Source organism: Saccopteryx bilineata, chromosome 6, assembly GCF_036850765.1.
Source record: "Saccopteryx bilineata isolate mSacBil1 chromosome 6, mSacBil1_pri_phased_curated, whole genome shotgun sequence".
Classification (NCBI taxonomy): domain Eukaryota; kingdom Metazoa; phylum Chordata; class Mammalia; order Chiroptera; family Emballonuridae; genus Saccopteryx; species Saccopteryx bilineata.
The window spans coordinates 13,880,948-13,893,215 of record NC_089495.1 but is presented as its reverse complement, the minus strand read 5'-3'; the positions used below and the strand labels follow the sequence as shown (position 1 = coordinate 13,893,215).

At 41.2% G+C, this 12,268-nt stretch overlaps 1 protein-coding gene across 17 annotated transcripts in view; it reads left to right on the top strand.

Annotated features, from left to right (window-relative positions):
* SORBS2 (sorbin and SH3 domain containing 2) overlaps positions 1 to 12,268 on the top strand; it is a 129,515-nt gene that overhangs the window by 55,249 nt on the left and 61,998 nt on the right. For 10 of the 17 annotated variants that reach the window (XM_066236223.1, XM_066236210.1, XM_066236209.1 and 7 more), the window contains 4 exons: positions 1,272 to 1,410; positions 5,137 to 5,309; positions 10,014 to 10,080; positions 10,774 to 10,818. In XM_066236223.1, the coding sequence (XP_066092320.1) occupies positions 1,272 to 1,410; positions 5,137 to 5,309; positions 10,014 to 10,080; positions 10,774 to 10,818 (424 nt within the window). Of the gene's footprint in view, positions 1 to 1,271; positions 1,411 to 5,136; positions 5,310 to 5,918; positions 6,055 to 10,013; positions 10,081 to 10,773; positions 10,819 to 12,268 lie in introns of those variants that run through there. The other 7 variants (XM_066236214.1, XM_066236211.1, XM_066236221.1 and 4 more) reach the window with 4 other exon arrangements.

Genomic DNA, 12,268 nt, shown 5'->3' with positions numbered 1-12,268 from the left:
GCTTTATGACACAGACTTTCAAGTATATTGTGACTTCAACATAAAAGGCATATAACTTCAGACAAAGAAAAAGGGAATATTTCTTCTTAAAAAAATGATTTTATAATGAAGTTTTAAATAAGCACATAGTCAAAATGGGATTTAGGCCAACTTTCCTAAGTTTAGTAACATAGTAATGTGATAGCTTTTAATAAAAATTTTCCTGTTTTAACATTAATTATAACACATTATAACTGCAGTAATAACATTATATTTACGAAGATCAAGCAAGCTTGATTTGGGCAAGGAGGCAAAAATATTCTCAGCTAATCACCAATGGTAAGTGAGAGCTCTGAAGCGTTTGGGCACATGCTCTCACTAACGCTCCGTCTCCTTCGCTTGCATTACATGATCTCCACAGCGCTCAGATCTGTGTTGTGGGCAGACAGGCATGTTTCCTAGCGGTAAGCTCCGCCTCTGTGAACTAAGCCGATTCAATTCAATTAGGATGAGCACCTGCTGAATTTCTACCGTGCTGTTAGCATCAGGATGCATGTTATAAAATATGTTCTGAAAGAAGCATATATATAACATTCTCCAACAAGAATCTTGAAATACCTTTGGGGATATAAAATACTCAGATATACAGCAATCAAAACAATAAATTATTAAGAAACCAAACAGAGGCCCCATAAAGTGATAAAGGAGCTTAGAGGAGGGAGATGCCAGAGCTTTCTGATGCTTTACCAGGGACTTGGTTCTTCTAGAAAAGATTGATTTACGATATCTAAAAGTCCGAACAACTGTGCTCCTTATACTAATAACCACCTGGCCCTGGAAACATGGGTTCATGAGGATGTCCCCAAGTCTGAGAACCAATCCTTTCCTCATGTCCAAGGACATTCATTTCAAATTGCACACACAGACCAATGTGACAGTGTCCTGACCATTTAACTCAAGACTGGAGGAGCAAGCCTGCCCTCCGGGCTTACTGTACTGTCTCCTGCTGGTACCGCTGGCCTCGCTGTTGGCAGAGTGACACGCCCACTCGTCAGCTGCTGCTTAATCACCTCCTAAGCCATCTGACACATAAGAAAGTGATGTTGAGGAATAAAGGAAGATTGAGAAGACACTGAAAATAGGTCTCCTGTCCCCCTAAACAGCAGTTTTCAAAGTAAATAAACACTTGACATCTGTCCTGTCATGTGAATGAAGTCATCTGTTGTCATCTAAAGGAACGAGGTTTTCCAGGGGACTCTGCTTTTAACAGGGTGTCTCTGCACTTTTCTCAGAGCCAGATAACAGTGAATGGAAATTCGGGAGGTGCTGTGAGTCCCATGAGTTACTACCAGAGGCCGTTCTCCCCCTCAGCGTACTCTCTGCCGGGCTCGCTCAACTCGAGCATTATCATGCAGCATGGCCGGTCACTTGGTAAGTCATTTGATAGTCATGATTTTCAGGACGATCTCAAAATAGCAAGTGCAAACCACATCATGAAAATATAAAGTATCAAAGTAATTTTTTAAAAGGAGGCAGAAACATTCAACACTTCATGATTTAATGACCCAATCTTCGGGAAGAAATTTGGAAACACACATATTCAACATCGGAAGAAATAGGCACCCAGCTAGTATTCCAAAGCAATGACTGCTACCGTGCCTTTCTCTGAAGAAGGCTGTTAGATACTGGGGATGGTGAGGTAGGAAGAAAAAGGTGGGCTATTCAGGAGAGAAGCATTCATATCACCAGGAGAACATTCACACAGTGCGTTTCCGCGAAGGGTAAATACCATCCATGTTCGAGGTACCCTGTTGGTCCACTGTAGAAAATTCTTTTGGTTTATATAAAGGAGAACTAACTGGTCAACAGTTAAAACAGCCTAACAGGAGGACAGTCTGCCTCACGACGTAGTACACACCGAACTACTGCCTTACAAAGCAGTGAACTGTTCAAACTGAGCCCAAAGACCATCAGTCAGGAATGTGAGTTCCTTCAAATATGATTCCAGAATTTCACAGAGACCTAGTTCTTAACCTTTGGGGAATTAAGACTTAGACAAAAGACTTAGCTTTCCTCCAGAATAACAGAATAAACACTTGAACAGGTATAAAAAAAATGTTCAGCATATAATTTCACGGGGCTCATGACCTCTTTGAAGCTTTCTAGACACACACACACAAAACTGTTCTATGTAATGATAGATACATTTTTATGTGGCAGAATATACTAGAATGGTTTAAAGAAATAATGTCATAAATCTTGCTTAGTTTTTAAAAATGTAAAAATATTAATAATAATAAATGAGAACATTGACACAGACAAAATCAAACCAAACCATCATATGAATTCAAGCTGAATAAAGGTTTCATGACGTTGAATAAAGCTTCCAGGGCCTAGCAGGAAGCAGAGAGGAAGGTGGAGGGCACAGCTCTCAGTGAAGTAGGAGGGGACTGTCCTCTGGCCCCCAACCACAGAGAGAAAGGTGCTAGAACACAGGGCTTCTTTGACGTGTCCTCTTTGACAGCCAGCTGCATCCTTGCTTCCCAACACTGGTTGGGTATTGAAATAACATGTTGCTCCCAGTTTACCCAGGAACATTCAATGTGTGCACTGTGTCAACGAAATCTCTCTAGGACTTCCATGTAGCCATGAGACTCATTAAAGAAAAGTCTAAATATACTTGCGCCTTTTCTAATGCTGCTCCTGGGATCTTCTGTGACTCTTACAATGACGTCTTTTTAGAGTATATGAAAGTACAATGTCCTTGTGTCAAATGTTCCCCTTACCCAGTCATTGGGGTAGTATTTAACGAGAGCCCGTTTTATATAGATTTTTTTACAGAGCTCTGCATTATCACACATCTGTAATAAAACTCTACAGATTTTTTAGCCATAATATTTTCCCAAATAATTACTTTCAACATCTGAATCTCCCCATTGCTTGGCTTAATGAACACAACTTTTTCCCTTCCACCCCAATAAACAAAAATATATAAATACTTGCATGTAAACAGGGTTTTATATTAGAACATACCAATGGGTAGATTTTTACATATAAACTATATACATGGAAAGAAATCCTTTATATAAACTTTGAACAAATTCCAGCTGGCCAATGCTCAGATAGGTCCAGAGGAGAACATACAAATCTGTCCTGCCCCAGACAAGTTTTACATTTAGTTGAGGACAAAAGACTACAAAAATGAATCAGTGGGCCATATAAGAGAATAATAAAATAAAAGCCTAATTTGTATGATATAAGCTGTAAGTTCATAGAATTTTGTGAACCTTAAATGAAGAAAGAGTTCATAGTGTTTGCTTAGGCTGGGACTCTGCGCATACAAGGAGCTCAAAAAAATTGTTTTTTGATAGAAATACTAGATCCTGGTTTCCCACTTAAATTCTTTTTAGAATTAAATGGGAAATCAGAGCTAAATATCACATTGTGTCTTAATTTAGAGTTACTTGGAAAAGATTACTTTTATATACAATGGTCCATAAAGCCGTTTATTCCTTGCCTTATTCATTCTTAACCAGAAATGGATTGAAAATGCTTTTCTGTTGCAAACTAAAGAGACAATATTCAGAATACTAATAGCAGTTATAACATTTAGCTTATCTCTACTTATCCTTATTCATATCCTTAACTTTTTAAAATCTTATCTATGAAGTTTTATGTAAATTTTCTACAAAGCACAGTCATATCTTTTGTGATATGTGTATATCTGAATCAATGTTACCTTGAAACATCAGGGCTTTTCCATATCCACATAAGAAGGGAACTTTCTGAATGAGAGATCTGACAAACCATGGCAAAGAACTTTTTTTTTTTTTGTCAAGTGAGTGAGAGGCAGGGAGACAGAGAGACAGACTCCCTCATGTGCCCTGACCGGGATCCACGTAGCAACCCCCGTCTGGGACCGATGATGTTGTTCTCATCTGGGGCCACTGTGCATTGCTCAGCAGCCGAGTTATTTTAGCGCCTGAGGTGAGGCCATGGAGCCATTCTCAGTGTCCAGGGCCAACTTGCTTCAACCAAGCCATAGCTGCGGGAGGAGAAGAGAGAGATAGAGAGAGAAAAGAAGAAAAGGTGGAGAAGCAGATGGGTGCTTCTCCTGTGTGCCCTGACTAGGAATCAAACTCAAGACTTCCACACACCGGGCCAATGCTCTACTATTGAGCCAACTGGCCATGGCCAGGACATTCTTGGTCACCAACATTTTGAAGTTTATTGTTTAAGAAAAAAAAAAGGAAAAAGCAAACCAAAACAAAAAGGAAAAAATGGGAAATCATATTATCAGTTATACCAGAAGAATGGCAATAATATTGATTTTCATAAATATCTGTGGACTACAACTAAGTAGAATACATAATACACTAAGTCCCTGAGTCCTCTCCTTTCCTATGGAAGTATAGCAAAAGTTAATAAACATGACATGAAGATAGGAACATGATAAACCTCACCTGATTTATATGCTCAGGGCAATTTTTTATACTCATAAGTCATGGATTTTGGTATTTTAAACTAAAAGTGAAGATATGGCCATCACGTCTACTTACATGGAAATTAATACTAATAATTTAAAACCATTTATTTATCCATAAGCCTTCACATCCAAGGATATGTTCAGATAAGATGATGTGTTAATGTGATTTTTGTTTCCACTTTATTTTTATAAAATCACTTTCATAGACTCAACACCCATATCTTTTGTCCTAAGAGCACATTTCAGTACTTTTAAATAATGGTCATCAGTAGTTTCACAAAAATACTCTTAATGTGAACTATGACCTGAAGGAAATCACCAAGCGAGTGGCCGCTGCTGCCCTCACAAGATCATGAGAAGGATGAGATGAGACAGTGCGCGTCTAGTGCTTCCTTGCTGTGGCTGCCGCAGGTCACCGGCTCTTCCACGAGCCTTACCTCTTCCGCTTGCCTTTGTTCATAAAACGGTGAGGGTCTTGTTACAGGTCTGTTCCATACACACCTCCATGTTAACAAGGAGCGGCTAGGATTTAGGTAAATGAGTTAGAAGAGATCATGGTAGAAATGCAGACTCTGTCACATTTGGGCATAAATATGAAAGAGGCACCTTCTCATTAATCTGTGACTCCTTGAGCCTCACGTCCCTTCTGTGTGGCCACACTTTCTCCACAGACTCCGCAGAGGCGTACCCCCAGCATGCCCAATCTCTGGACGGCACCCTGGGCAGCTCCATTCCGCTGTACAGATCCTCCGAGGAAGAGAAGAGGGTGACCGTCATCAAAGCCCCGCACTACCCCGGGATCGGACCCGTGGACGAATCCGGGATCCCCACAGCAATCAGAACGGTAGGGGCTGCGCACGCGCGCGCGGACTCGACAAAGGACGGATTGTCGTGGCTTTGTGCTTTCCTCTGGCTTGTGTAACGAGGGTCGCCCTCTTGTGCCATCTGAGTTCCCATGAATATTATACTGTGTGGCAGGGAGAGTTGGAGATGCTCACACCATCTGTTTCTCTGTTTTAATTAAAAATCGTGAAAATTGTGATTTTTGTTAAAACGACAAAAGTATGTTTTGTGTTACCTTTCACCAAAGAGTAAATTAGGGCAATAAAGGGGAAAGAGAAGGACTGAGAAAATGTGAATTTTTTGGCTGCATTGAATTCTCACGTGCTTTGCAAATAAGCCAGTGATTTGTTTCTTGAAATGGAAGTGTGTTAACACCAGGAGATGAGGGGCTGTGAACTGGGAGCTGGGGGGTGAGGCGATTGAATTGAAGGGAGTTAATGTCATCAAAAGAAAAAACCTGAAGGAAAATACGCCTCTGGGCATCCTTCCTCCGCTGTGCCTGCTGAGAGCTCTCGGGGACGCTAAGTGAAAGTGTTTGGATTTTTTTCTTAGTCTTTAAACCCTGCCAAAGCATTGCTCAGTGTGCCGGGGCAGCCCCTTCTGGCACGGCTCAGCAGCCGCGGAGGCCGCTATTGAGAGCCGGGCAGGCAGCTGCTCGCGGAGCCAGTCCCCCTGAAGACAGGGTTTGTGCTAGCCGCGACAAGGAGGACCTGGGAGCCAGGATGAGAGCAGCAGCACCTTTGCAGGTGACGTGGGGGGTGGTTCAAGAATGGAGCTGTGGCTGCCTGCACTTGTCCGCAACACCCACATACCTGGCTAGGACGTTGCTAAGAGCTACTGCCCTGGAAATGCAGAGGGGGGGGGCAGAGACAATAGTGGACAGAGGGACAGAATGGGAAAGAGATCAGAGAAAAGCTGTGGTCGGATTGGAAACACTCAAGCTGAGACCAAGTGTGTGTGTGTGTGGGGGGGGTTTCTTCTCTCTTTGATTTCGCATTTATTATATGGAGATGACATGTTCTATATTCAGAGAAAAGAGTTAAAAAATTAACTATTCCAAGCATCTGTATTAGAATTGAAAGCCAAGAAGTAAATCTGTTAGAGCAGTTGCTGTGGGTTTTTATGTTCACTAGATTCTGAGAACATGGAATGGGACTAATTATAATTATAAAGTGTTAGGACTCTCGGTCAGAACTGGTGGTTGTCATATGGAAGGGAAGGGGAAAGCTCAGGGATCGTGACGTTCTTAATCTTACGATGACTTCATGTTTCTGGTGAAAATCGTTTGTTTCCCTTTTAAGATTTCTGACTCAAAATGGTTACGTTTACATTTTTCCTCCTAATAATGCAGGGATCCAATGTCAGACAGGTGTGGTGTCACTGGTTTTATTTCATTGATCCTTGAGGCACAATATATACATAAATTAGGAGAGCTCTGGTTTTTATAAAGGTATAGATTCTGTCTGAAAATATTTTGTAAGAGATCTCTGGGTGTATTTCTAAGTCAACAAGTGATGTATGAATGTGCAAAGCTGGATCTTTCTTTTTTAACCCATAAGACATAATTTTCTTAAATAGCAAGGCCTTGCCTATTGGTTTTTAAAAAGAAGAAACAGCTGAAATGTTGTAGACAGTGAAAATCAAGTAGTACGGTATTAAAATTTTATATTGTTTATCTACCGCCAGATCAAAAGCATGCTCAGACACGCATAAGTAAGCACACACACTCACCCCTCGGTGCTGACTCCCTTCCATCAGATAGAAAGTCAGTATAATTTTTATGTACAGTGGTGCTCTTCTCCAGGTTCATAATGCTTTACAAAGAAGGCCTAGGTCTGGGGAGGCTCTGATTTGCGTCTCCTATTTTTCTGCCTCGCTGAGCACATCCCCAAGTATAGCTGTGTTTATAAATGTTGAGTCAGGCTATCTCTGAGCCACTGCAGGCCAGGAATCTCCAGGGCTGTTTTCTTTCTCATCCACATAGAAAGTGGTGATTATCAGACTCCAATTGCCTCAGGTGGACTGTCGGCCCGAGGGCACAGGCCAAGGTGGCGCCTTCTCAGTGTATCGTCTCAGCGTATCGTGTTGTCGTCTCCTGCTAGACCACCAGTGTATACCACAAAAACGGGATTCTGTAAAGTCACCCAGAAACTCGAGGAAGCCAAGAGTCAACAAATGTACCTTTGAGATAGTTGAATGAAGGGCCGGGGCTGCCGCGACTGCCCTCTCTCATGTGACCTGGGTCGTCTGTGTTAGCCTTTTTACTGCCATTTCTAACAACAACAACAAAAACCACTAGGGTTCAGATCCCATGACATTGTCTAATTAAGGCCAGCTAGTTAGGTGAAATACGAGACTCTTTTCTTCTAGTTCAAATGCAACACCGTTAGCGTTTTCAAAGCTGGAAAGGAGCAAAAACAGAATAGAACAACTGTATACTGGTGTGGAGGATATATGTGGATTTCCCCTTTTGGGAAATCCTTGCATGATAAATCAAGGTAGAGTTCTGTAAACTCTAGGAATGGAAAAATTCAGGTGTTTTCAGCCAAAATGATCTAGAATGACTGGATAGGGAATTCCTAGTAGTTAGTGTCCATGCAAAATAATTTTGAAGGACATGTATAAAAGTAAACATCCTCAAATTCAAGTAGACTCCTGTTTACTTAATCTCAGTATTAGCCATAACAATCCCCATGATGGCATTTATAAAAGGAACTTTAAATACTTAGAGGACTTCTTTTAGAACAGGACACAGTTTGTATGTTCCCTTTTACCAGTTTCATATTCCCCTTTGCCAACCCACTGGGCATTCCTGGCATCTCTGGCTCACCATATAAAGCTAGCAGATGGCAGAGCTGAGATCCTGCCTGATCTGTGCCCTCCAGCAAGGGAAGAAAAAACACCCTGTCTGTCAGGATACATTGCCATATACAGTGGTATAACTTACTTAGTAGGCGTCCCTGTAGCCATTGGTTGTGTCCAGGTATGGTTGGAAAAACATTGCTGCACAAGGAAAACATTGCTGCACAAGGTTATGCCTTCTTTTCTGTTGCTGAATACTGTAAAGGAAATAAGACTTAATGAAAAAGGCATCGATCTCTTATGGAAACAAATGTCCCTTAATGATAATTTGATCGGCTACTTTGTTTTCAACCAGCAAATAATAGCTAGACTCCTGCTCTACCCCTGCTGCACCCCGACCCGCCAGCTCCCCACCATTTGACTATAAGGTCAGTCAACACTCCCCATAGTTTTCTCATTGTAGAAAGAGCCTGGAATGAATGAAGAGATGATTCACAACAAAGTCAGGGAGCCCTTAATGGTCATCTGTATTTGTGGTGATTACAAGAACCACACACTCCCACACACCAAAATAAACTTGGATATAGCACAAAACCTTCAGTTTCCAGATGAAAAATACAATGACCACATTTCTGAGAGAGAAAAAAAATTGAAACCAAAGCTGAGTCTAATGAGAACAATATTTCTGTGGTGATCCTAACAGATTTTATATCGAGAGAATTATCTCGGAAAATGTGGCATATTTAGTTACTGTGCACAGAATAGTTGAGCTTCTCGCGCTAGAAGCGCTGGAAACGTTGAGATAAAGATCTTGACAAGGAAAATCTTTGATTATGATTATGAAGGTGTCTGTCTAATTTCACAGGTTCACACTTTGGTAGACTTCCATCCAATAACTTGGATTTATTCATTATTTTATTCTATGAATAGTTGACATTCCCTACAGTTATTTTTTATTCCCTATTGTTATTATTTATTACTTCTTATATTGTAGGCATTGTTCTAGATCTTTTAATATATATCATCTCATTCAGTTTCCATGGCACTCCTATAATGTGGATATAATTATTTCATCTTACAGAGGAGAAAACTGAGGCTGTGAAAGGTTACCTAACATCCAAATTTATATTGCCAGGAAACAAGTAGTTAAAGGAACCAAGATTTCAATCCAGGTTGACCTGACATTAATTTTGTGTTCCCACTACAACCCACTGTCTCTATCATATCAACAGGGTGGGCTGTATACAGGGAAGCCTCTACTCTCAAGGAATTAACAATTTATGAAAGCAAATGTTATATATATTAAATTATCAGGTTAAAAATTTTTTGAAACGATATCTGTATTTTTAGATTTGCTCTTAGACTCTGGATCGAATCATTACATTTAATATTTTAGTAACTTAGGCTAGAAAATATCAAATTGTTATTTCTCTGACTCTAAGTTGACCAGAATACAGTTTGAGTAAAAAAAAAAAATCCTTTGAAATTCTAAAAATAGTGTCTTAAACAGAACACTCACTAAAAAGTTATTTAAGAATAATGATAATTATCACCAAAACGAGTGAAGCACGCTAGGATAACCCTATAACCTTTACTCAGCGAATTTTATATAAATATGCTTGTACAAATATTAACTCTCTAGTGTTGGGCAAAACTATGATCTAGATAAAATAAAATTAGAGTACATTTAATGTTCCAATTAAGTCTAAATTCAAACAAGGAGTAATATATTTATACACTGTATGCATAACTGGATAAATTACTGATACTGTTACAAAATAGATTTGTTTAAATCATAGAACAAAAATTTGCTCTCAACAAAGATAAAATATAGAAAGACAAACACTAAGGAACAATATTTATTTGGAAGCAGTTTTCTGACTCTTGGCCAATTCCTTTCCAGACGGTGGACAGACCGAAGGACTGGTACAAGACGATGTTTAAGCAAATTCACATGGTGCACAAGCCGGGTATGTATGTATGCTGCTCTGTGATCTGTCGGGTCCTGGTGGGTTGAAGCATGTGTATCTATCCCTTTTGTATAGTTTTAGTCCATCCAAAATGTCAAGACCCTAGCAAACTTCACGGCCCTCACTCTTTCCTTTGAACATTCCTCCTTGTATCACCCCTCAAATCACAGACCCCTGTGCTCCTGCCCCACCCCTGACCTGCTAAAAGGTGACCTTGAAGAGGTGCCTGGTGTTCTGGTCTGTTCCCTTCATCCTTCCTCATCCACAGTCTGAACCAGCATGGCGTGTTGTCTGCTTGGACACTCATTATTCCTCTGTCCACACATGAAAAGAGGAACTCTCCTTATGCGGAGAGTGAGCGTAGGTTAGTCTCGCTGAGTTGACAGATACTTAGAGCACTTCCTAAAGGAAAGTGATGACCCAGAGGAGAAAGCTACCTGGCAGGTGAGGTGCAGGGACTGATGCTGTAAAGGGGACCACAGAGCAAGTAAATACCTTACAGGTGAGACAGGTCGAACTGCAAAGGCCCAGCAAGAAACAATATTTGAAAAAATAATTTTTAATGGTATTTTGAATGAGGCGAAATACATTGATTTGCTAACAAATTCCTGTTGTTTCTCTGAAGTTCTGCTGTCTTGTTGTGCTCTGGTGACGAAATCTGTATCACCATAATATTTATGTTTCGTTTTCTAGATGATGACACAGACATGTATAATACTCCTTACACATATAACGCAGGTAGGATGGGTTTCCTTGCTCGCAACGCATACGTGACGCCCTGCGATGTTTGAGGAGCTTCAGTGTCTCTTCACGCTGAGTGCATGTCTTCAGTTTACACAGTTAGAGGGATTCTTTTTCCCCCCTTTTTTCTCAGTGCATGCATAACAAAAGGATTGATCTTTTCTCATGGAAATGAGAACTAATACTGTTTTATCTCACTGCGAGTTGATTCTCTGCTCAGGAATGTCTAACCCAAGTGTGGAGGCCAGCCTGAAAGAACACACTGTATCTCGCACAAAATAAGAGAAAGATCTCCTTTTATCAGAGGAGAGAGTGATTACCATTGCGTAAGATCTTGCGGACACACTTCACAAAAAACAAGTCAAGCACAGTATTTTGTGACCTTGTCCATGCTTTGCTCCAAAATGCAACCATTCATTGAAGAATTTTTTAAAACCCCACTTTGCTGGGCCACTTTTCTGACTCACAGTTGCCAGGGGTCAGGATGGAATGAATGACTTCAATTCCGGGCATTTCTACTTGGATTTGCGCGTGCTGGTATCTTGTGAAATGGTTGCAGGCTAAAGTGAGGGAACCCTTAAAAAATGTTTCTCACCACCACTCTTTCCTAAATGTCACATCAGGGGGTCCCACACAGTGCTCAGCCTCAGGCTCCAGGCCACTGCACGGTGTCTGCTTTTCCTTTCCTTAGAGCTGACTCCGTGGACCAGTCTCGCCTCCCCTTACACAGCTGCACCCTCACTGGTGGGAGCCCCCCCCCACCAGCCTGGCTCAGAACTGCACGAGGTCCCCCCTCCTAGACACCTGAGAGCCAGCGCCCAGGCCCTCGAGCTCTTAGGGATTCTACGTCTAGTCTTCAAAGACAAATACAGAGAAAACAAAAGAACAACAGCAACAAAACCCAAGGAGAACCAGCTTAGAAGTGACAAGACCTCTGGTTTTCTGTTCCCCATATTCCACTCAGTAGCAGGGGGCCCACTACGATGTTTCCTCCACTTTATTCCTAGCCACAGGTACTCGGAACTTACCTCTTGTGTTCAGCTTGTTAAAAAAAAAAAAAAAAAAAAGCTCAACTGAGTCATCCATTGTAAAGATCTTCTTGGCTTTATTCATTGATTCATAAATCAGACAGCATCCATCTAATAGGCAGAAAGGAACTCGGAGGAGTTGTAGGAAATGACCGACTTACAGGTGGCAGGGAGCAGGACGGGAAAGGCATACTATTTGAGAAAGCGATTGGTTATTGAGGTGACTTTCTCTTAGGGGATGGCAGGGGCCTATCAGGCTGATGAGCTAATGAGGGCTCACCAGGTGATTCCTGATTGGTTGAAGATTCCATTTCTGGAAGAGGCCTAAACTGTAATTAAGTCTGGTCTGGTGACCTGGGGCTTTGCATAAGAAACTCCCCTGCAGGGCCTGTTATTTTTTGTTTAACAAGCTCTGAAGC